Below are 24,982 nucleotides of genomic sequence, written 5' to 3' on the forward strand. Positions count from 1 at the left end.
TTTTCAATTGAAAATGCTGTAAACAATGTAGATATCATATTAATGACACAGTTGTTTTCTGTTGTGAATGCCATGGCATTATTTAGAATCAATAATTTATTACCACATTGATTTTGACATTAGTGTCATTACTTTAAACACACTTAGATTATTGAAAATTGTGTTACATCAGAAAACAAGAAGAGGGCACTTTTCCTTTTTCCACAATAATAAATGGTGGAATAAGTGAAATGGACATGGAAATTCACTTCACACACATTTATTCTATTTACAAAGTCAAGAAGAAAAGTTGACATGGGAAATAACATATTTTTGTGAAAGGATGCAACATGTTTTTTTGGGAAATGTGGTCATAATACCACTGGCATGAGGTAGAGGCTACCAATCATCTCAACCATGGTCTCATTTATATACTGTTATTAAAATGACAGTTCACCCTTCAACAACATTTGACCCAGACGGTAGGGTACATACTCATTGTAGGTGATGGAGATTGTTTTGGATAGACTAGCTGCACATTAACAACATTATATCTTTTAACCAGTTTTTCAGGTGAATTTTAGGATTCTTTGTTAGAACTTTAATATACACAGGTAGAAATCGTAACATGTACAAAATGTAGATACTTTGCTACGTTTCTGCTTATCTTTTCCCAAAGCAGTTGTATTTTTGAGAACTCCAGTATCATTTTTCCTTCTTTTTATCGAGCCATTGATTTCCATTAATTCCGCTACGATATGAAAATGAACTTTCAGAGACTTTAAACTTTCTTCACACCAGTATTCCATCACTGTAATAAAGTCATTTCCCTAAAAGCAGCAGCACTGTTGTGTTTTGATGACCTGTAATTGGGTGGAGTGACACGGTCTCTCCACTCGAGATGTTTGCTTTACGCAGCCAATTCTCATTTCTGTGGTTCTTGAATGGCAACATTGTAAGGTCGGTGTCTCAACGAAAGATTCAAATCTGAAAATGGAGAAATTTTGATTACATGATGTGAAATCTTTAGTTACTCCTGCATGATTTGCAAAAGGGATTTTTTGCAATGTAAAATGTGGGTAAACTGTCTTAAATGGACCAAATATTCATAATCACTGTCTGGTCCTTTGAAGTGATCCTTTGAAGAAGGAGGCTTGTGAGTTTTCCAGTTCAAAGCCCAGCACCAAATATGAAGATGGAGGTGTGAAAATGAAAGCATACACTCTTTACCCCCTAAACAGGAACTGTAAAGGTGCCCTTGATCAGTGCAGCAAACCCCCAGCTGTTTAAGGGGGGGGGCGGCTTAGTGGCCACCAGTATAAGACGTACGGGACAGCTCATGCGTGAATGTGTGGACGTGCTCAGCTTGCTTTCCCTGGATAAATTATTCATTCATTAGTTGTCTTCACTTACTTATTCCTACTCAGGGTCACGGAGGACTGGAGCCTATCCCAGCATGCTCTGGGGAACAAGCAGGGAAGCACCCTGCACAGGTCACCAATCCATCTCATGGTGGATAAATTACCCTAAAAAAATCTGTTGTCCGGGAGATGTGGTTCTTATTTTTTATTGCTTGAAATAGTAATGTTGGAGTGTTGCTCTGTATGAGAACAGCTATATGCTTAAAATGTAAATGATTTTGTTTAATCATTACATGCACTGTGGGCTGCTCTCTTGCTGTGCTGCTGTTCTTTGGGCCGGCGTTGGTGTGGAGCTGCGACTGCCAGCGAGTCTCCCCTCTTGAGAAAGCCATTTATTTGGACTTTAGCGTGACTAAATATATCACAGGATGAAAGTCATTGGGGACGTAAGAGACACAAAGTACTCTGGGTAATTTAATGTGACAGCACCCCCCCCCCCCCCCCCACCCCACCCCCACCCCCCCCACCCCACACACACACACACACACACACTCACACACCCACCACCACCTCACCCCACCCTACTCACACACACACGCACACACACTTGACTGAACCTGACCTTTTTCCATCCTCCGTTTTATATCAAATACTTTCATTTCTGTAATGTGCTACATTTTACACTTTACAGCCTGGAGAGAGAGTCAGCACTGTATTCCACAGACAAATAGACAAATAGAAGTTGTTGCTTTTTAAATTGAAGATTAATGTGTGTGCGTGTGTGTGCGTGTATATATACACATATATGTATATGTGTATACATATATGTATACACATATACATATATGTGTGTGTTTGTGTGTGCGTGTGTATTTTTTTTTTCTTTGTTTTTTGAGACAATAGAAAGTTTAAGAGTCTTGAATATCTATTGGGATGACAGGTCAAACTCCAATTGGTACTTGCAAGTTACTTTATTCTGATTCTGTTTTTTAACAACAGGTACAAGTTTGGCTCTCTTGCTCCTGTGTAGAATGTCTTCTTTTTGTTATAACAGAACTGTATGCATCACTTGTGGTCTTACTGTTCAAAAAACCCGGTGGGCCCTTTTCATCAGGGTCTCTAACACTCCGAAACCCACTCAGGGCCAGGGAGGAGCTTATCTGGGACACAAGCAGAGAAAAGAAGGGAGAACTTTGTGTTTTTTCTTTAGGAAGTGCCGTTGTACTCCACTGTACTCACAGAGGGTCCACTGTTTGGTGCCCAGAGCGGTGCAGTAAGACAGCCAGAGGGGCCTCCGCGGGCACTCTGCCCCTTCTCCACAAAATGGAGCAAAATACAACAATCCCTTTATTCAGCTGTTTGGACCAGCCATCTGAACAGCAGCTCGTCATTAAATTAACATCACAGCAGGCGCGCGCCCTGGCCCTTGCTTCCCGGAGCATTGTGATGCACTCAGGAGGAAACACATTCTTTCAGGGGATACCAGGTCAAAAAGCAGAGGCGGTACAGACTTGTCCCAGCAGCCTTGGCATTGAGGAATGGGAACAGCCGCCGTGCCACTGTGTTAGTCCTCGCGAGGCAGAGTGTTGAAAAGACAACCTTTTAATCCCTGGCAGCCGTGAAGGACAGAGACAGATTTGCTTTTTGTTTTTGATGCCATGCCACTTTCTCACCATATACACCATGAGGACAGGACTGTTAGGGCCATGCCAAGGCCTCTGACCACTGGTGAGGTTGCAACACATTTCACAGTCAAAAGGCAACGGCAGTCCTGGCTTAGGCTGTGGATTCATGTGTTGTGCACCTGCTTGGGGGAAGTGTCTTGAATAAGTTCCCCAATGGCTTTTCAATAGAAAGATTTGTATGGTAATATAGCATTGCCTGGCTCACACCACCTTACAGTAAATTAGTGCCTGTGATGCATTGCAACACTGTTAAACACACACACACACACACACTCTCTCTGCAAAGGCCAAATGATTTGTAACATCTGAAGAGTTCACACCAAAAGATTTCTAAGAAAATACATAGCAGTTGTAGCCACTTTATCCTGAACTTCAAAGTCAGTATACCGGGTCATCTGAACAGAGGAATCAGTCAGGTTTTATGTACTCTAATCTTTGCAGTTGCATGCATGTTATATTTTGCCTTAAAATTGTAGTTCAGAGCCTCTAAGTCTATACAAATGATAGTAACTACATTGACTTCAGCTTGGTCTGCTGTTGGGGAATGCTGTCTAATGACATGGCCGTCTGGCTTGGTGAACCACACATCCCAGGGAAAGTCCATTTTGAATGATTACATTTAGTTAAGGTTGTGCCTTTAGCTATCATGCGATTTCAGTTGTATTGGTGCTGTTTTAGTTTGTTTTTCTGCAATTTTTGGCTGTCCTTATGTTGATTTCTTGGCCAGGTCTTTCCTGAGAAGTTTCTTTTTTTTTTTTTTTTTTAATCGCAGTGGGACTACATAGTTGAAGGAATTTTAAACTGAATAACAATATCACATTCAAAAAAACTGGGGCTTGGAGGGAGAATTTGGTTTATGGTTTGTGGTTAATCACCACTTTCTTCTCTGTCTATTTCAGTGTGTCTTCAATGTCCTATCTGAATTTTTCATCTTCCTGAAAAGAATGTGATATGTGAGCTGAAACTTCTGTTAGTTACTCATGCAAAAGCTGTTTTTATTCGGCATGCTGCAGTTAGAGACAAGTGACATTATGTTCTTTTATATGTTTTTTCCATAGATTCCCCATCTTTACCATTTAATATGTAAATTAGACCTTTGGGGCGCTTTAAATTACCCCAAATTCCTGACAGTGGTCCAGGTATAATAATACCAATACCACAGGGAGGATGCGTCATATTTTACCACTGTCTCAGCCATGGCTCTTGTAAGTCTTTATTGGAAAAAAAGTTCCATTTTTGGTTGTCTACCTTTCTCTTCTATTTACAGTCTTGCATTGGATTTGACTGTCTCTGTACAGCTTCTGTGATGTTTCTCTATCTGGCCAGCTTGTTCATAAAACAAGGGACAACTCAGATCAGTGGGCAACTCATCAGGTTAAAATGGCTAGTGAAGCAAAAGAGGTCATATAGATGGACTGACCGTAACACTACTGTGTCTGCTTGTTCCAAAGTCGTGAAGGGTGCTGGAGGAAGTCACACAAGAGTAAAGCTTCCTTGTTTCTACCTCGCATCTCAATGTCTTTGAAATCCACAGTACATTAAGCAGAAGATTAAAAATTCCTTGATCTGCTCCTTTGGATTTAAAATTATTTCCATGATTAAATGACTCAAGTAAATGTGCAACCATGGTATTATTCACACTTTAGTGACAGGGTCCTGCTTGGGTGATTTAACTGTATTTTGCTCCAGTCTGTTCTTATCTCGCCACCCCATTTTGTCCTTAATCTTATTGCTTCAGTGTTGTATCAGACACAAAGACTTGTCTCCTGGGGGCGTCTGGGAAGAAAAAGTGCAAGTGACGAATGGCTGCAGTGGGGAGTGAAAGGTTGGAGCCCAATGGGATGTTTTTTTTTTTTTCAGTGCAAGGCTTTCTTAAAGGGGTCGTTCAAGTTTTTGAGAAGTGTATCTGATTTATCAGGAGATGGGGGTCCTTTCTGGTTATCTGAAAAGCACCTGCACCATAATTTATGTCTGAGATTTGAGGAACTGAATTTAACAAGGCTAGAGTGAGTCAACAGAGTTAAAACCATTTCTTTGAAAAATTACATTTGAATTTGTATGGGGAGTGATTTTCTTTTAGTGTATGCTTTTAACCTGACAGACTTCCACAAGCATAACTAAATGTCCGCTGTGCACAACTGGTTCATAAAGCCAAAAACCTGAATTATTAAGTCTGACGCCTTAAAGCTGCAATAATCAAAATGATCATCGGTCAATTTAAGTGAGGACATTTTGGACTCACTTCACAAAAGAAGTAAAATAAGCACATAATTTGATGGTTTATGAGGATAATTTTACTCACTGATAAATTAACACGTTTATTCCACGGTTGTCAGTTGAGTCTAAGTGGTTCTCATTTTTGTGATACCAATCATAGCAGCTTTAATATTTGCAATTTATTCCTGTTGCAATTTAATTTTGAAGATAAACTGTGGATGCAGATAATGTGAACACCACAGTACACAAAATCAAGGTACAAGAGTACTAAATGTGTTTGGTATGTATTTATGGAAATGCATGCTCCCGAGAAAGAAGTTCTCGAACATTTTGTCCCATTTTTTTTTTTTTTTATTGTTGTTTGTCACTGAACACAAATACCTAATGAATGCTTAAACTCTACCAAAACAAAATGACAACAGGGTTGCAGATATGAACACTGAGCATCCAGCGGGCAGCTACTGTACTTCAGGACTGTAACACACCACAAATGACCAGATTACAGAAACATTGCTATTGTATGTGTAGACTATGCACGTTTTACTGAGAGATTATACAGGACACATTGCAAATCTGCAAGCATGTTAGCATGACAGAGGGCTGATGGGTTTAAAACAGCTGTGGTGTAGCCAACTGGGTTTCCATCCTGTCTTGTCCTGATGAGGATGCTGGGCTTCATTCCCGGACATAAATCCGTGTGCAAACTACGTCGTCTGCCCCAAACGTCTGAAGGACAAAGAACAAGATTAGATTAGATTAGATTAGACTGGATTTCTCTAGCATAGACAAGGCTAAACTGAGTTAGATTAGATTAGAATAGATCAGATTAGATTGTATCATTAAATTAGATTTGGTTAGGCTAGGCTGAGTTAGATTAGATTAGATTCAGATTTGATTAGACTAGATTAGGCTAGACTTGGCTGTTTTAAAATTAGATTAGATTAGATTGGGTAGGCTAGGCTGAGTTAGATTAGATTAGGCTAAACTAGGCTGGATTACATTAGATTAGATTAGATTAGATTAAATATTCAACGTAAATTAGATTGGGTTGGATTGGACTAGACTAGACTAGGCTAGGCTGGATAAGATTAGATTAGACTGGATTTTTATTTTACTCACCCTAGTCTCATATATAAATACAGCATACAGCAGAAAACATTCAATATAACTTGCATTGGTTTGGATTAGACTAGACTAGGCTGGGTTATATTAGATTAGATTAGATAAAATTAGATTAAATTGTTTTGTTTGTTTCCATCATTGGAATGAAAGAGCACAGAGATTCAGGCTAGGTAAATTAAGACAGCTGTACATTTTAATTTAAATAAGATGAGTAAGACTGCTACCAAGCACTTCAGTACTTAAACAAAAATTAATCCCTCAATATGATTCATTCTCAGACAGGAAAATTGTCAAAAATAAAACTCCAAATGTCATAGTGTATGCTATAGTGTATTTTCCCAATATCACTCTCAACATTATTCAGTATCAATCTGGGTCATGCTGGAAACTGTTGATGGTGAACCAAAAGAAGCTCCTTATAACTAAAATATCTAGTTTGTGCATTCAATCCAACAAACACACAAGCTTGAGTCGCTTGAATCCAATTTTATGATATGCCATCATTTTCATGTTTTATTTTAGGGCCGATGTGTCTGGAGAAAGTTGTCAGACTTTGCCCTTAAAGTGTTTTCAGATTAAACCAATTAAATGGAACATGCAAATCTTATGGAAATGTGCCCCACTTACAGTGTGAACTGCCACAGACAATCAGACCATTGCATTATGATTGCTGGTCCTTTGAGTCACTGGCTGAAGCTCTGCAATTGTTTAGCTGTCTCAGTGTCTGGGGGCTTCCTTGGAAACATAGATATGATTCAGATGTGTTGGTTTTTTCCCATTCTTTGTCTTGATGGATCGAGGTTGTCTGGGTGCAATGATGACTCATGCCTCATATTTGCTTGAGAGGAATGAACTCTTAAGGGATTTCTAACAACACAGTATTTAATAAATACCACATTACACAATTGATTCCTCTGAAGAATCTAAAGAGACATTTCAAAGTGACATTTTTACTTTTTAGCAGGCATTTGAGTTTATGAGCTGTGCTGGGAAACTGCACTGATGGTCATTAAATTTATTTGTATTCAGGTCTTTTATTTTATGGACAGATGCACGGTTTCAGTTTATTTTGGACATCTACAAGTATATGGTTTAAGCAGAATTCTTGTTTTACATTACATTTTCTGTAGATGCACAATGACCCAAATGATAGTTCTATTCCAACAAAAATGTTAGTGACCTAAGAGAGCAACTACTGCGAGGCAAAGGAGGCACTTAAAGCTGTGAGTGACCCAAAGCCAACAGCAGTATCCCACAGAGAATCGACACATGATGAAACAGACGCGTCAGACAAGTAGGATGGGTTCAATTTCTTCTTTGTGTGCATGTTTTGAAGAGGAAATTTGGCATTACGTTTGGCACAAGTATTGACTATTAGCTGCTTTAAACATCTTTTTTTGCAACTCACTTTTTTTTTGCCTTTTAACAAGAACGGTTACATCACAAAAGAGAAAGACAAACAGAGAAAATAATTTAAAACATACAAAAAATAAATAAATAAATAGACTAATTAATTTTAAAAAGTCTCACACGGTAAGCATTGTCAACATCCATAATCATGCTTCAACTCGTCATAACATTTCTGTTTCTCCTCCTGAGTTGTTGTTTTGTTTTGTTTTTTCCCCTTTGGCAGGATGAAAAAGCCCCGAAAACAGGGTTTATACCAAAATATGACCTAAAACTCTCAAATGAAATCCACAATAATGAAATTCCTTTTGGGTCATCAGCTTCTTAAAGCAGGGTCACTCACAGGAACTGGTCAGTGGTGAGGGAAATTCTAGGATCCATTAATGTCTTAAAATTAAAGATAATAATAATAATAATGTTGTTCATGTCAAAATGGCTGCTGTGAAAAATCTCTATACCAGAATCAGCATTTGAGTGTTTCATGTTTTGACTAATAAGAGGTATTTCTCCAAATAACAGTAAGGGTGGCAGCTCTGCTTTCTTTCCTTTGTTGTGTCTCACCATCAGCTTTGTGAGGCCAAGCCACTTCATTGCCAGAATTATTAAAGCTGTCTCTAGTGAATGCCAAAAGATTTAGTTACTGTCACAGAAATGCTGGCAAATTCCAATTTGAGCATTCAAATACAAGTCACATGCAGCTTACATGGTTTAGGATCCTTTTTTATGTATGTGGGGCACATCAGACTTGAAAACATGTGACTCCATGCACCTATATGCTGATTAGAAAACATAAGTTCTGTGTCACATGTAAGTTGAAAAAAAAAAAAAAAAACGTAATCAAGATACTTTTGTGTGCAGTGTTGATGCAGCTTTGTGAAGAATGGATAGCGTGAGACTGCTGTTGTCAGATCAGTCTCTTCTGCATGAATGCTTCAGCTCCAGCAGGTCAGTCAGACCAAAGTGTCCCCTCACATCACATGTGATGTGAGCCAATAAACCAATATTAGCAAATATGTGAGCCAATAGTAGTTTTATTAGTTTAAAATGTGCTGCCTCCTCTTATAATTAAGCAAATGAAGCAACCAGAGCAGGTGGTCAGTGTGGACTGTTCTCTCTGTATATGCAGCCTCTGACGGGGATTGCAAGTAGGCATTGGTTTATGGGTTTGTTTTAGAGGCCACAAGCCAAAAAGATTGAGAACCGCTGTCCTAAATCAACATGGATGAGGAATATTTTATCACAAAAGTACAGAGCAGGAGAGCTCTATCCATACTACAAAGATATCCTCAAGAAAGAAACTGAGTGGATGGTGATTGCTGAGATTTTGTGGATTTTGATAAATTTGTGAACTTCGCCAACTAGCTTGATGACAAACAGGCTTAATTTTCAGGTCAGCTTTTACTCGTGTTGATTTGCGATTTGCGGCTCGTTCTCTCATCGCATTTGTTTGATCTTCTGTAGTGAGGAATTTAATTTAAGCTTCTATGTTTTTGTTCCAAATTCACTGATAAGTTTCTCCATTTTCAGTGTGCATTTGACAAGTTTTTTAGCAGTACATTGTACTGTGGGAGTGTTGAGCAGTCAAAGAAAAAAGACATTGAGGCAGAGTTCCTGAGAACTCTTTTATCAGTCTGTTGGTCTTGGACTGCACTGCTACAAATTGGTTGGGGGGCTTTAGACCCAGTGACTCCAACTCATATTAATCTGGCTAAATACAGGGGTATTACTGCAATGTCAGGGTAGCAGCTCTTCTTGTTCTGCCTTCACATCTCTGTGGGAAGGATGAAAGCTCAGCTCCTTGGGAAATGGCCCCTCTCATTTCCTTTATGGATGAATCTCCAGGGTGACTTCATAGACTCGCTGCCTCATTTTATTAACCACGTCTCATACAGAGAGCACCAGCTACATCTAAATCCCATCCTAATGCATCTGCAGGCCTGCAAGCCTTCCAGCTCCTGCTCACAAACAGACTAACAGATGAACCACCACCCAGATCATATATATTAGATCATACATTTCTGTTCTACTTTATGCACCTTACAGCATTCACTTAGATGTGTATGTGTAGGGAGACACAGGACAGATTGACATCTTATATTCATTTTACATTAAAGGTTTTTGAATGCAGTTTTATTTATTTATTTTTTTATTTAGTGATGATTTAATGATGAGTCATTGCTGAGCACTCACTAGTATGAGCTCATCGCCATTCAGCTCTCGGGTCCAGTAGGTTTTGGGGCCGTCACCATCTACCAGAGTCTGCTGGCAGTAGATCTTGTTCTCTTTCTCCCAGGTGGCAAGGCTCTGTGGGTGCAGGGGTGCGAGGGGAGGGGTAACAGAACAAAAGGTCAATGTGTTGGCCTATGGCTGTGATGAAAAAGATGCAGCCACAAGGTGTATTTCACTCTTCCTGCGATATTTTCGCATGAGTAAATGTCTGCTTTGCTACCAGGTGATGTAACACAACAGTGACTCCACCTGCGGCCACTTCATGAAAGCCTTTATATTCTCTGTCCTCAGTGTCTGCTGGCTCCATCCTCAAGCACACAGGAAGTTATGGGTTTAACTTTTCATACACAAGAAACACCAGTTTGTTTGGAATAGAGGACGAGCCGGGTATTTAGAACAGGAAGAGAAAGAAAAGCATTATTATGAATCCCACTGAAGTAAATCCCAAAAGTGCTGTGATTGGTCAGAAAATAATTTCTCTTGTTGCCTATTGGCCGAAACAGCCTTGATGTCACAGCTGGGGAAGAAGCCCTAATCCAGCCATAACCCTGACCTTATCCATCAGGGTGGTTCTTGTCCACATCTCTGGTTGGTTAGTAATAATGTGAAAGAAAGAGTACCACATACAGACAGTCAAGCTTCATTAAAGGAATAGTTCACCCAAAATGAGAATTTTGTATCTAGTCACCCTCGTGTTAAAACAATTGAAACCACTAATTATTTGAGGTAAATGCTGCACTTTCGGACCCACAGTGCAATTTTATGGCGTCAAATCACTTGGTTTGAACACTTAAGCTCTAAACAGTCTACATCCACTCCATTTATTTTAGAGAAGGCAGCTACAGAGTCATGATAGCTAAATTTATGTGTTATATTAACACACAAACTGAATTGTTTTAATGTACATGAGGGAGAGTAGATAATGACAAAAATATTCAGTTTTTTGGGTGAACCCTTTCACAGACACCCTAAGGGATAAAACTGCGCCATTTAACTGGCAAGCAATCTTTGGGAAGTGCAAAGCTAAAATATCAAAGTAATGCTTAACACAAAAAAATGCCAAAAGAATAAAGGGGGAGGGGGGCTGTCAGACATGAGAGAATGTGTGTTTTTTGTCCTTTGTGGGTTTTTTTGTTTTGTCTTTTCTCCAAAAAAGACCACTGCCCCAGGTTTGTTTTCCTCATGGACACATTAGAAGGACTGAGAGAGAGACAACATATGGAAGATGTTTGTAATGGGATTCGATCCCAGACCAGCAGGGGTAAAGTTGCTTACAGAGTTAAGGGTTGTAAAGGCAGACTCCACCCTTAGATAACACAGATATCATCAATTTATGATGTTCACTGCTTTCAGGGAACTATCAGGGGCTCGGGAGGAGCACAGAACTGGGCCCTGCGTGTCTGTTGGTGAAGTTGTGCATTAACACTTTCTGCTATGTGGATTGCTTAGGGGGATCACAGTAGGGACTCTACAAGCCTTGCAGAGTGCTAAGGGAGGTGCAGGGTGATTTGATTAGAGCAGTGCAAATGTGTATTGTCAGGCACAGACAATACTGTGGTAACTGTCAAGCCCCACAAGCAAGAGCCAGCATTTGGTATGCTAGACCTCCACATACTAGGATGTAGCCAGTTTTATCATCTAAAAGTCAGCTCTTGGATAAGAAGAATTGTTCAGCAGTTCTCTTTATTACAACACTGTACTAAGAACTTTGGTGTCAGCAGTTTGAGTTCACATAGTCAACATAGTGTCACTTGTTTCAGTCATGCACACCCATGCACCCCTAACACCCATAAATACTTGTCTTTGCTGTCATTTATTTCATTTGTGTATCCATTGTCCCTTAAGCCAGCATCATCTATTTCTGGTCTTCAGTTTCCCAGAATGACAAAAGCACAAGCCAGCAGCTTTCAGCCATAGGTTATATGTAGTGGTGAGTAATTCCGTATTTTTTTTATTTTTTTTTTTAGAGTGGATTCCAATTCTGATTCTTTGAGATAAAATTGATGTAATCCACTCTAAATGATTCTGGGGGTTAAAGCAAAAATATTTGCCATGCCAGAAATAGTTTCAGGTGGACAGTGAATATTCAAAATAATGCACACATTATTTCAGCTGTGAATTTGTGACAGTCAGTTACTGACTCGTTAAACAGCTTTTTTGATTGTGGGCTTTTGGAGTTGATTCTAATTGCATTCACTTTTAAAATCAATTTCTCAGAATCCACATTTTGGAATTTAGAATCAACATTTTTGGCTCCAAATCCTTAGTTATATGCGTAGGAACATTATAACAGTTCTAGAAAAGGTTATGTTCCTTACTGACAAAACAGATTGCCTTGTGGCTGCATTACATTCCTGCTCAGTTAGCTTACAGTCAGTTTAAAAAAAAAAAAAAAAAGATTGTTGAGCATGCAAAGTAGTGAGTTTATAAAGAAGGCCTAGCTCTTTGTTCCTTAGGGACTGACACCAAAACCTGACATTTAATGCTAATGCTATACGGCTGAAAATTTCACTACCAAACTCCATTTTAGCTGCTCTGGAATTTAACATATTCTGTAAGCTCTGAACAGTGCTAAATGTGTTAGGATAGATTTCTCCTTTAACCACGTCTTCATCTTGGGGTCCTGCAACACACCAGGTCCTCTGACGAATGCTTAAACTTCACTCAACCGGCTGTGACGTTACTTAAAACGCAACATCAGGCTTAACTGTGGAAACATGAATGTTGGAGTATATTTATATGAACATAAGAATATCTCAACTCAAATATGTTAGAACTCAGAAGTTTAGACTTCCATAGTCTACAAAAATAAAATCCTCTTAGCATTCAGAAGGTCAAGGTCTCCCTCAGCTTTGCTTCAGTATTAGCTCAAATGAGTTCAATGGAATTAGTCAGATTTTGACTTAAGGGCTAATTCTCTTGGAGGAATTGACTAAAATAGCCCATCAAGCTAGGAAGTCATTAAGAATCAGGGACTATGTGATCCATGGTGCTAATTTGGATAAATGGGAAGAATTCATCATTTTGGTGAGTTTTGAGAGTGGCCTTTCCTTTTGTTACCTAGATAAGCTCTTCATGCACTTCAAGCCATTTGTGAGTAGGCCTATGGGGGCTTGCATTTATGCATTTTAGGTTATCTTGTGATATTTGTATAATGTTTGGTATCACTGTAATGTCTGTTGTGTTTTAACTTTGAGAGCTGAGTCTCCTGTCTGCAAAACACATTTACCCTTGAGTATAAAAAAAACCCTTAAACCTTGCCTCTAGCCCTGATATAGAACCCTTTGGTAGTCTTTGGACATATCAGCTGTTGACTCTGCCAAAAGCTGCTCATAATCCATTAAGAAAAGTCAGTGAGGCCTGTAACACAAAAAAAAAAAAAAAACAATTAAACAAACAAAAAAACAAAACAAAAAAAAAATACATTGACCTAAACACATGTCCATATCCTTCATTGCATTCCCTAACACTGCAATCGAAGATTTGGGGGAATACCGTTCTTCAAGTACATTTTTAGGTATTTTTGCACTTGTGAGATGTAGTGCATGTTAGTGCCATGAAAGTAGATAAGTGAAGGATTATAGACTATGTTTTTAGGTAAGTGGAATTCGATGTACTTTTTCTCTACAGGCCTTTCAGACTTTTGGAGATGGATTTTTCCAAAGAACAGCACAGGACCCTTTGGGGAGGGCAACAGCCGATTCGACCAAAGACTGCCAAAGGGTTCAGTATCAGGGTTACCTTGCCTCTAATGTCTACTTTAAGATAAAGTTCACGTTCAAGCTGCACCATTTTAGCACTGGTTTCCTCCCCACACTATTTTAGAATGGGTTTCCTCAATCCAGTGTGCTCATTTTCCTCAGTCCAAAATGTGAGTCAAAATGCCATAGGCTGGCCTACTACTCAACATAACTGTCGGGGTCATGTTGTTGCTTCACACTAATGATATTTTCCCACAGCCGAGGTGTGTTTTTCTAGTCAATAAAGCCAGCTGCATTTTCCGTCTCAACATAGCATCATTCCAGACCGCTGTGATCCAGGTCCAAGGCTTGGAACTGATCAAAGCGCTGTTGCTTAATCAAATTCAAGCACAGTATTTATGCACAGCAAACTCTCTGAATCTGAACAGGGATTTCACTTTGCAAACCAGAATTCTTTCACTCATTTGTAACTGTCACTAGAGTAGGACAATTTGTTCTTTTGAAGACTGGGCAGGCTTATATATTTTAAAGGACCACAGTGCACTTTGCACAGAGCAGGAGGCTTCAGAGGCAAATGTTAATCACCATATCAAAGGTAAGGGAAGCTGTCAAGGGTCCCTGTAGGCCGCCATCCTCTAACTTTGGCAAGCTAAACAGCAGAAAGGCTTTTCTACAGCTCTTCTTTTTCTTTCTTTTTTTTCCAATAAAGCCAGAACCCAGAAAGTCGATTAGCTACGGCACCATTCAAGAGCGAGCATCAGTCTCTGGCACTGACTTGAATGGATTTGCTCTCTCATTCTCTCTATTACACACTAACTTGCAGACAAATACACACACACGCCCCCTCTCTCCTCCAAACACACACACACACACTAGAGACTCAAACAAATTCATCCTACTTGTCCAAGACATTTGTTTAAGCATGTCTTGTTTTTCTGCTGCCTTTTAACAGGAGACTCATCAGAGCATCTGCTGCTGTTGGCTTCGGTTTACTCTCGACTTCCTTTCCTCCACAAAAAGTGTGTCTAAAATTCATCTCGTCACACAGTGTGTCTTATGTTGGTGGCTCCTAACTATAATTTTCAATCTGAGTAGCCATACACTGCATGACAGCAGACAGGTTAACAGAAGCTTTGAGACAAATTATTGATGGATTATATAAAAGAGATTACAACTCTCCAACAACTCTGTTGCATGGCCAGTGTATATTGAAATTACTCTGGCCTAATATGCTGTCTTATGAGAAAAGAAATTATTTAAAAAATAATATTGTTGACCAAATAGATCAATTAGTAATATAAATGTGATGACCAACCAGGAAGAGGCAGATAACATAACAGCTAGAACAGTCTAATAAGTTCAGAAAATTACATTTCTTTACTGTAATGCAGCCCTTAAAACCAGGAACAGACAACACTCACACCATGTCATCATATTGCGATATCCAAAATCCCATATCTAGTCTCATATCACAATACCAAAATAATCTCCATATATGGGCACAGCCCCATATTGTCTTTGCCACCTATGATACAAAGACTGCCTGTGACAAATCTGTGTTCTCTGTGGCATAAGATTATATATTTGCCCATGATTCGCTGCAGGCCTGTTCCTGCCCCTCCACACTGGGTGACACACAGTTTGTCAATGGCAGGAAATGAAGGATGGCAGTCTGAGCCACGCTGGCCCTCATCTGTTCTGACAATACATGCCCTCCCCAATTCCACAGCCTCACCAAAACAGCAGAGAGTTAGGCTTCACTGAAATGCCAGAGCACTGCCGGTCAGGGGCAACAGCAATTGTCCTATACTTTATTTAGGGTGTGCATATAGCATATTTGTCATGCCCTGTCCCCTTTGGACTGTTAGTGAGACCCTGTTGTATCATTATGGTATGAAACTCTTTAAGGTATGTTACATCAGCATGAGAAATTCACATTCTTCTATTGTTCTTTGTGATCAAAGTAACTCTGATTCTGATCTGTCTTTACACAGCAGCATCTACTTTCCCTGTGCCTCTCCAGCCTCATGGTAGGTGACTAATACTTAAAGTCTGTCTCTATAGCAACCAGCTGGGCAAAAAGACTCCATTTGTCAAAGTCTTTTTGCCCAGAAGTGCCGTGCTTTGTCGTGCACTGGCAGACAACAACGCCTGCATGAAGTCGCTGTGTTCAGATGAGAATGTGATGCTGCCTGTCTCAAACCTGAAACCTAAGCTTGTTTTCATGTTAAACACCTTCATCCATCCAGAGCAGCTATATAATCACCTCATTATGACTACCATTCTGAACTAAAGCCAATCACCTCCGTCTTTCTCTTCTTCATGTCTGTGACTGACAGGATGTGCCTTATCACTTTCCCCTCTGAACAGGAGCGCTTCTGAAAGTGAGGAGAGGCTGTCTGATCCGTCCACAATCCCACAGATTAGACAGAGCTTTTTAACCTTGTGGCGGTGTTAATCAGCCCTCTGCTCTTTGCCAGGCACAGATCAGCATGTAATCCTTTTAACTATGGGGATGGCCGGCTTCAGCCAAACCCCACTCACCCCTCTCCTGCCAACCCCTCCGCCTCAAAGTCCGCCAAGCCCTGTCAGCCCCTCTGGCACATGTGCCAGTGTCACTAGGCTCTCCATCCTGCAGGTTTGGTTCCAGTTTTGCGTATGATTGCCCCTCAAGTGCACAACATGCTTGCGTCTTAGTGACAAAGAGACCGAACATATCATTAACAAAATGATTTTTCCAGATGAAACTGCATTTGAGCACAAACCGTGGTTTCTGGTAAATGTGTGATAACAACAAGGCCCATGTGTCTCCTACCAGCGAGGCATCATGTGGCGAAGAGCTGTGGCACTGAGAGCCGTCTAGCCCTACCCAGTACCCAGCATGCCCCAGGGCACAGACAGAAGGAGCCACGCTGTCTCCTGAGATCCAAATTAGGTCATGTCGGCTCCCTTCAACTGCAACATGCTTGCAACATGTAGTTCATCCCATTAAGCAGAAGGCAGACAAAAAAAAATATTCATCAATATTTGGGATTTTAGCTGCTGCTTAATTTGACAGTTACAATATCTCCAAATTTACCGTCATTATGTGAATACAGTACACGCAATTGGGCGGATTCATTGATGTGAAATAGGCAAACATCAAACCGCCAGATAATTACGTAGAGCTTTGTGGTATCCAAAAAATTATATTTCATGTATGCCAAACTTTTGGTTCAGTTTTATAGACTTAATGTAGTGCATGCACACAATTCCAGATTTTTTCCCTCTCCATCTGCAGTATTGTCTCTCCACAAGCATGAATACCGCTGCATACCACTGCCTAAGAGCTTGTTGGGTCAGTAATTTTCCTGTTACATATTTGTGAATGGAACTTTCAGCTGTTCATGTTGTTGGGACGTAAAGGGGAGATGAGCTTTGTAGTTTTATTGTCTTACTCAAGATCATTGATAAAAAATTTGTTTGGATACCTGCACCTCAACATCCGGTTGAAGGACAGGCTCTCTACCACGCTACCCTGACACATTTCACATCAAATCAGCATTTACTTTGGAAGAAAAAAAAAAAAAAAAGCTTAACTTTATAACTCACTCAAATACCGGATTAAATCACTTTGTCACCCAAGGACTTCAGTATCATCTGTTTAAAAAATATATAAATTTATATGCAAATATGTCTATTACCCAGTATAATGGAATTGCTCTAATTGTAACTGTTTGAGTGCTTAGATTAAAGGGACTTTGTGGCTGTGCAACTGAGCAGCTTAATTCCATGTATGTATGTATTTTCCAAATCTGGGATCTACCAACTTAAATATGTTACCCTCCAATGTGATAATGTAGCTGTGTTCAAAAGCTAAATTCATTATTAACCATTGTTGAACCATCCCCGAACCAACCCCCTCCAAAATCTGGATTTTACCCTGCACTGAAAAGTATCCACCCTGCTGAGGTGTCCTTGCTGAATGCATACCAGACATAGGGCTCCTGTGCTGTAGTCTCCCTGTGGCCAAAGAAGTACAAAGAAAATTTTCCAAAGCAGCATGATGTATTTAACAATGTATGCCAAAAAAAGTAAAAAAAAACAAAAAAACAAAAAAAACGTATGATCTTATTTTTATTTTATCTTATTCTTATCTTAGTTCCACTTTGCAGCCGTTACCTCATGACATACAATCCAGAAATCTAATCTATAACATCATCACAGATTTTTGAATGACACCCTCACCCCCTCCCAACATATAACATTGCCTCTGTGTCCATAACAGACATCAGCATCCACATAGGTTTGTGGCTAATTTTGAATAATTTCTCCTCATGTTGTGCCCCGCCCCAGCATCCTGTAGGAAATGTTTATATTACCACTACTACCACTGTGACTTTTTCATTTCCCAAACAATTCCTGCCAGAGACACAACAGCAGTGTAAATCCAGAAAGCATGCAGTGAAATATGTGACTCTACAATGGCTACATCTGTATGTCCTGGTCTCCTCAACCACCAGCCCTCAGGCCAAAGCAGTGTTTATGAGGGATTATGAACTGGTGCTTGACACCACATTCACCACTGCCACCCACAAAGCTGTAAATCAATGTCTTTCTCGTGGAGAAATAATGGTTTTTGTTTTTTTACCCCAAGTGAGGGGGCCACAGTCCCCCATCTTTGTCAACAACATCCATGACTCAAAACTCTGACAACACCCAGTGGGACACATATGGTTTTAAATTGTTTTTGGGATTTATTCTACAGTAATTACAGTGCAATAATCCATCAATGACATACAACAAAAATTTATATCAATAGCACTGTTTTCTATAATTTGCAATTTAATTTACTGTAACTTTAATTCAGCTCTATGCATTTGCTATGCCCCCCTCATCTGCCCTATTGAGGGAACCACACCGGATCTCCATGTTAGTTTGTCAAGAAAAGGTTGTCAGTTTATCCAAAACAAGGCTCTATTTCTCCTCAGTGAAAGGAAAAATGTGGCCGGGGATTTGCGGTTGCTAAGCACAGAGGGACGCTGATGTAATACACAGATGTCAGTCGGTGGCAGGTCAATGCCAGCTTGTCCTATTGACGCCATTTTCTCATTTGGATCTTCGTTATCTAAATTGTAGCTGTGGCAACATGCTTTTACCATGACGTATATGTCTCTCACTTCTTTAGTTTCTGAGTGCAGAAGAACAGCAGCACAGACTATTTATTGTGTAGCTCCACTAACACTGTTTGGAGTGCTTGGACAGATAAACAAAATTATGCATGCATCACATAGAGAAACGTCAACCCACTTGTCTGTTTTAGGGAGAAATAATTTTCCAACATTTAAAGCTACAGATTTGTAGAATTTTATTTCAAATTAGTTTTTTTTTTTTTTTTTTTTTTTTTTTTTTTAAAGTTTGACATAACCAAGTGATTTGAAAATAAAAAGAAAAGAATAATGACTGATGTGATTTGTTAACTCAAGGCTTTTGCTTACAATATAGTATAACTGTATCTATACCACCAGGAGATAATACCTGCTTTTTTTTTTTTTTTTTTTAGGAGAGGCCTATTGGATTCATGTGTTGTATTCATTTTGCTTGTTAAATGTCACTCCAGTAATGAAAATTATATACAAATCAAAGCCATTGTTCTTAGTCTTGACACAACTGAGCCACATCTTAAGTTGCAATAATCAAAACTGGATGGCTGCAATAAGTGAGAACTCTTTAGACTCTGTTTAGACCAAAAAAAAAAAAAAAAAAAAAAAACATAGAGTACACTTGTAATTTGATGATGTTGAGTCTGCATGGTTCTCATCATCAGACTAAATTATGTGTTCATTTATTAAAAAATTATTTATTTATTTATTTATTGTATTTATTTATTCGGTTATTTGAGTCTCAGTTGTCCTCATTTTTGCGATTTCAATTAATGCAGCTTTGAATATGCACAAAAAAAGGGCTGAACTTGATATTGAGAAGCTATTCCAAAATCTTGTACTCTCTGTGCTTCACATGGACTTTATCAGGCTCAAGAATCGAGTTGCCTCACCGTCCTCATCCAACTCTACACAACCTCTTCATTACATAGTTTACGTAAATGTCTCAATGTTCAGATCATATCAGGGGACGTCCTTTTGAAAGCACATTGCTAATATTGCATGTGGCAGAACACAGCCATATTTTTCAGGGTGTCTACATTTTATATACACTTACTCTTTCAAACCTCCAGCATTGCAGATCTGTGGCTTGTTGTTTTACTGCAGTGACTACAGGCTGATGATATTTCCAAAACTATATACAGACTCCTAGGGGGACTAGTGGTTAGTTAATATCCAGACTTTTTGCAAACTTTTTAGGAATGTGTTGCAAGGTCCAAAAGATTTTTCCATACTTTGAAGCCCTGACTTCTTATCATTAACCAGGGTGACAGATGTATTTGCCCTATCACTGTGCTGAGCTCCCATGCAGACTTCACTAATACTGTATTCTAGGGTGGATGTGAGAATTTCCCCTCAGGGCCTGGAGATGGTTAAAAAGAAACTCCCATCTATCTCAGTTCTCTGCTCAATCTGCCCTTAATCCAGCCGCTCAGACGTGAGTCTGATACCAATGGGTGAGACTGCATGGAGGTATTAATTTTTCATGGGATGCTCAACAACAATAGAAAGGAAAGAGCCTTGAAGGCCCTGACTGTGCACACAGAAATACACGCACACACACTGCATACATTTCCCAACAGCACTGCTACTGCACTACTCCTACGCAACTCTGTAATCCCTTCCACACACAAACACACACACTCTGAAGGATATCCTCCAGATATACACACTGTTTACAAAATGATTTCTGGATGATGAAAGTGAGAACTAATGTGGAGTGTTACTGAGGTCATCAGCAAACTTAAGTGGTGTGCTTGTGGAGAAATTAAAAAATTAGAGTAAACATCCAGTGATAATGTTATATCCAAAATGGCTCCTTGGAATAGAACCCTTCAGTTTTTATTCTTCAAGTACACACACACACACACACACACACACACACACACACACACCTCTTAATAACTTTGATAATCCTGTATTAGCTGTGTTATAGCTGGTTCCTAGAAATGGGGCATTAGGGAAACTACAGATTGTGTGGGCTGAGTAAATCTGTCCCTCAAACATCTCAGACATCAATGCTCTGATTTTGGAACAAATTTACTACATGATACTTTCTTGCCCTCTATTCCAGGGTTTGAAATATTACACCGATTGCTATCACTGGCTATTGCAACTACTACTGGTTGCAGTCCAATGAAGAGTAAAGCTGGCATGCCTGACCCAATATGATACATGTCACCAAAGAAAATGATTAAGATTTGGCCTAACGTTGGTGTAGCTGTTGTGAAATAGCTATTAGCTGTCACTATTATTTTGGTCAAATTCCAAACCTTTCCCTGGAATAAGCAGGAATGGAAAATGAATGGATGGATTCCAAATCTCAACAGGCCACAAGTGCTACTCGACTTGCCCAGCTTTGATGAAACTTGGAGGGATGGTGCATATTGTCAGTGACATTTACTTTGTAAGTTAAAGGCTCAAAATGGCTAACAATGTAAATTTTATTTCCATTCTGCACAAGCAATCATTTTGAGAAGGAGCTGATTAGGTGTGACATTTTTCAAACTGCACTTATCCTATTTTTGCAATGAGCTTCATGAGCTTTACCTTGCATTTTCTTCCGTCCACTGTCTCCTCGTCAAACTCCTCACCAATGTGGAAGTTGATCTCGGTGGTGCGCACGCTGGTGGATGTCTTGATGTAGAACTGCTCACCATCCTGGCGGATTTCCACGTGGGGCTTGGCAGCCGCCGCCCCGGCCACTTTCCTCAGCATGGCGTTCACACCTGACCGAGCAAGACCCAGACCAGACAGGGGCGGGCAGGGAGGGGAGGGGGCAGGGGTGTTGGGGAGGGGTGTGGTGGGTGTTTGGGTTGGAGAGGAACATGGCAGTTAGTTACAGTTGGCAGTGATGATAGAAGCAGGCTACACTGTCCAAAATCTTAGAATCGCCTCTGATGTAAGCTAAATGATCTGCAGAGATTTTATAGGTTTGTTAGTCACTACAAATAACTTAGATTACCCAGCCAAATACTGAGATTTCTGTCTTAGAAAAAAACTCACTTTGCAGCCAGACAGTTTTGTTCAACAGCTCAGCAATTTAGGATAGTAGAAGTGAGCAACTAATGGTGCAAGACATGTAGTTGTGGGGGGCCTGTGCCAGAGACCTGTCAGTGTTGTTCTTATTTCTACTAGTGACCAATAGACGTCTTACAGAATGAACACATAGATTACCCAATGTCCATTTAAATCTACTTTAATCATGAAAGATAGATATAGACATAGAGGTTTGTTTGTTCTGTGAAGCACACACACCAGGTTAGCACTGGGGTTCAAACCCAAAATTAAATCCACCCGATATGTATGACACAGAGACTGGGAGACAGTATTTAAGAGATGAAGTCTTGTAGGATTAACTAACAGGGTTTGATCATTCACAGACTGACACTACCCAATTTGTTTCGTTGGTTCAAAAATTTGCCCCCAAACTGCCTTCTATGAGTCCCGCTGTGTTTCTGCTTTGCACTTGACCCCACCCAGTGCCTAGAGCTCCCCGGGCCTTTATGTCAGCCTCTATCATGCACAAGACAGGAAACTTAGACAGCACATGGTGTCTGCATGTCAACTTCTGTTTTTATGTGAAGCAAACATAGAAATGTAGATGTTTGAAAAAAAAAAAAAAAAAGGAAAACAGAGAAATGCTCTGTGGCTGTGGCAGTAACCTCAACTCTTGCTGAAAATTGAGAGAAATCTCTGGAATTTTGGCACTGGAGTCTGCGAGAGAAATGAAGTATTTGGCTGTCAACGGAAAAAAACAACACTTACGGGTGACAGGCCAGATCAGCACTGGCTTTGCTTTTGTCTGGTGGCTGTAGCAGTTTAAAACGGACGTTTGGGCGCGTGGCACTGCCCTGGCTTGTGGCAACACGTTGGCATGCCCTGCTTGACTCTGCAAAGCCATCTGGCTAGCCTTATGCCCTATGTCCTGCCAAATGTTCTGCGTCTTTTACTTCAAGGTCCTCTCTCACCTTCTGAAAGAGCTGAAGATATAGAGTGTGTATACCACTGCAAATAAGACTTAGACCTGATTGCTGCTTCCATCTGGAAACAAAACCTCAGAGTCTTTCGTTTCGTCATCAAGTGCCCTTAATGGAACAGAAAAATGATTTCGCTTTTGATGCAGCTTTAAAGATAACATTTCATGGATTTGTGGAGCTCACAATATTTCTTTATTGTTGGGGCAAAAGCAAATTCACTTGCCTACTGTCTGTTCATTTTGTACAGCTCCATCTGCTCAGTGTTTCATAGTTCCTTTGCTATCTGCACCATGGAGAACAATCCCCTCCTGCTGCAGGGAAACCTCCGACTCAACAGATAATTATGAAGACGCTGATGGAAAGTGGCGGCCCGGCAGCATTGGAATCCACATTAGCCGGCCGTCTCAGCTCTCCATTGACCAAGCACTTATGTAAGAGCAAACGAATGATCTGCTCAGGCAGATGTGGTTAATGCGTTCATGAATGAATGAGGCGCTGAATTCACAGAATGACTGCTTTCTCCCCAGACATACCATCCAAAAGCAGGAACAGCTACCTTATGGTATACAGTATGGAGGCCTTGCAGAGTTGTGAAGGCTTGGATTTGTTTGGTAAAGATGATAACATTGATTTTGGTCATGGATGTGATGCCTTATATATCAAAGCTGAGCCATTCCAGACCATAAACTGGCTCTCAGAGTAAAATTGTTCCTCGAGTGCCTTTGAAACATTTCTCAATGACACCAGGGCAGTAAACAGTAGGTGTTAAACAGTTGATTGGATAATAATAATAAAAGGAAAAGCAGAAGCTTTTGGAGTAAAGTATGCAGCCTATTTTCTATTCAGTGCTGTAACAATCCACAGATGTAAGTAAAGGGTGGACTTAGAGCTTTGCAACTTAGAAATTTAACTGTCATGTCTTTGCCTTGAGGAGCTCACTTTGCTGCTAAAATAGGAAACATTCATGTCTCAAAAGTTTGCTTGTTAATCCATTTTTTTTTGTCAACAGTTCCTGGAGAGTTGTTAAAGCACCTTGTCATTCCAGCACCATTCTCAGCGCTTAACACCATGCATTCCAAAAACTCACAGTGGGAATACTCTCTGAAGATTGCAACATTATTCTAAACCACTCAGTCTTTTGCTGCGCCCAGGCGGATTCAGTGCTGGCGTGACGAAACGCTGCCACACAATTGAGTGACCCAGTTAAACTCCTCCAAATCGAAACCATCACAGTTATCAGTTAAGACTAAGAGGGGTGAAAAAGAACAAAAGATAGGACGCAAGAGAATAGCACTGGGCTCCAGAGAGCTCCACTGGCATTGCTAATGCATGCCCTACTTAAATGCTTAACATGAATAATGTTGTCCCCCCCCTCCCACATGTTCTTTGTAACAATACCATGTCTGTTTGGAGAGGAATTCTGCATCCAGTGTTTCATATCTCCTGTACAGCCGAGGGATTTCCCTCCGCATCTCCCCACAGATCTCTGCCTCTTTTTCCCAGGGAGCTTCTCTGAATAAAACCATGTTGTTGGAAGTCAAGCATTCCTTTCCAAAAGGAAAAAGAAAAGCCCTCTTTTTTTAATGGACATGATTGATAGTCAACCTCACACAGGGATGCACTGTTGCAAAGGGGGGAACGCAGGGGGAGAAAAGAGGGAGATGGGGAGATGGGGAGAGATAGATAGGCAGGAAAGGGCTTACCCAGGGCTTTGAGAAGTTCATCAAAATTCTCACTGCTCTTCATCTTCCAGGTGCCGGCAAAGTTGGGCATGTCTGCTGAGGATGACTGTCAGGGCTTCTTCGTCTGCAAAAAAGGACCTGTTCCACGCTCTGATGTCTTTCTCTTCCCCTTTCTTACCTCTTTCTCTCTCTCTCTCTCTCCCAATGTCTCTCTCTCTCACTCTTCCTAACCCTCCTCCTTCCCTCTCTATACTGTCTCCTCTGCACTGGCCTCTGCCTCTTTCACACTGTTACATCAAGTGTCTTTCTGGGCTCCCTTGTTGCAGCCTGTTTCCACTCTCCTTGACACACACGTACACTCTCACACACTGTCTCTTCCTCTGTGTGTCTCAGTGAGGTCCTCGGTCTGCCAGCTGCAACCTTGTCTCAGCTCCGTTATAGCTACTGTCTTTAATGGGAGTCAGAGGAGGTCCCTCCC

The 24,982-nt window shown here is 40.4% G+C and overlaps 1 protein-coding gene across 1 annotated transcript; it reads right to left on the reverse strand.

Moving 5' to 3' along the window:
- Positions 1-5,590: 5,590 nt before the first annotated feature.
- crabp1a (cellular retinoic acid binding protein 1a) lies at positions 5,591-24,982 on the reverse strand. The gene is made up of 4 exons (XM_030053744.1): positions 24,526-24,982; positions 21,393-21,571; positions 9,962-10,075; positions 5,591-5,968 (listed from the first exon to the last, which is right to left on the reverse strand). The coding sequence occupies exons 1-4, from the start codon at positions 24,593-24,595 to the stop codon at positions 5,918-5,920; spliced, it is 414 nt and encodes a 137-aa protein (XP_029909604.1). The 5' UTR covers positions 24,596-24,982; the 3' UTR covers positions 5,591-5,917.

Source organism: Myripristis murdjan, chromosome 6 (assembly GCF_902150065.1).
Source record: "Myripristis murdjan chromosome 6, fMyrMur1.1, whole genome shotgun sequence".
Classification (NCBI taxonomy): domain Eukaryota; kingdom Metazoa; phylum Chordata; class Actinopteri; order Holocentriformes; family Holocentridae; genus Myripristis; species Myripristis murdjan.

Excerpts from the sequence above, each read along its gene's own strand:
- crabp1a (XM_030053744.1), bottom strand. The coding sequence starts at position 24,595 with ATGCCCAACTTTGCCGGCACCTGGAAGATGAAGAGCAGTGAGAATTTT. Across the intron at positions 21,572-24,525 it reads TGAACTTCTCAAAGCCCTGG|GTGTGAACGCCATGCTGAGG; the intron begins GTAAGCCCTTTC and ends TTGCTCGGTCAG. Across the intron at positions 5,969-9,961 it reads ATGGCGATGAGCTCATACTA|ACGTTTGGGGCAGACGACGT; the intron begins GTGAGTGCTCAG and ends TTTGTCCTTCAG.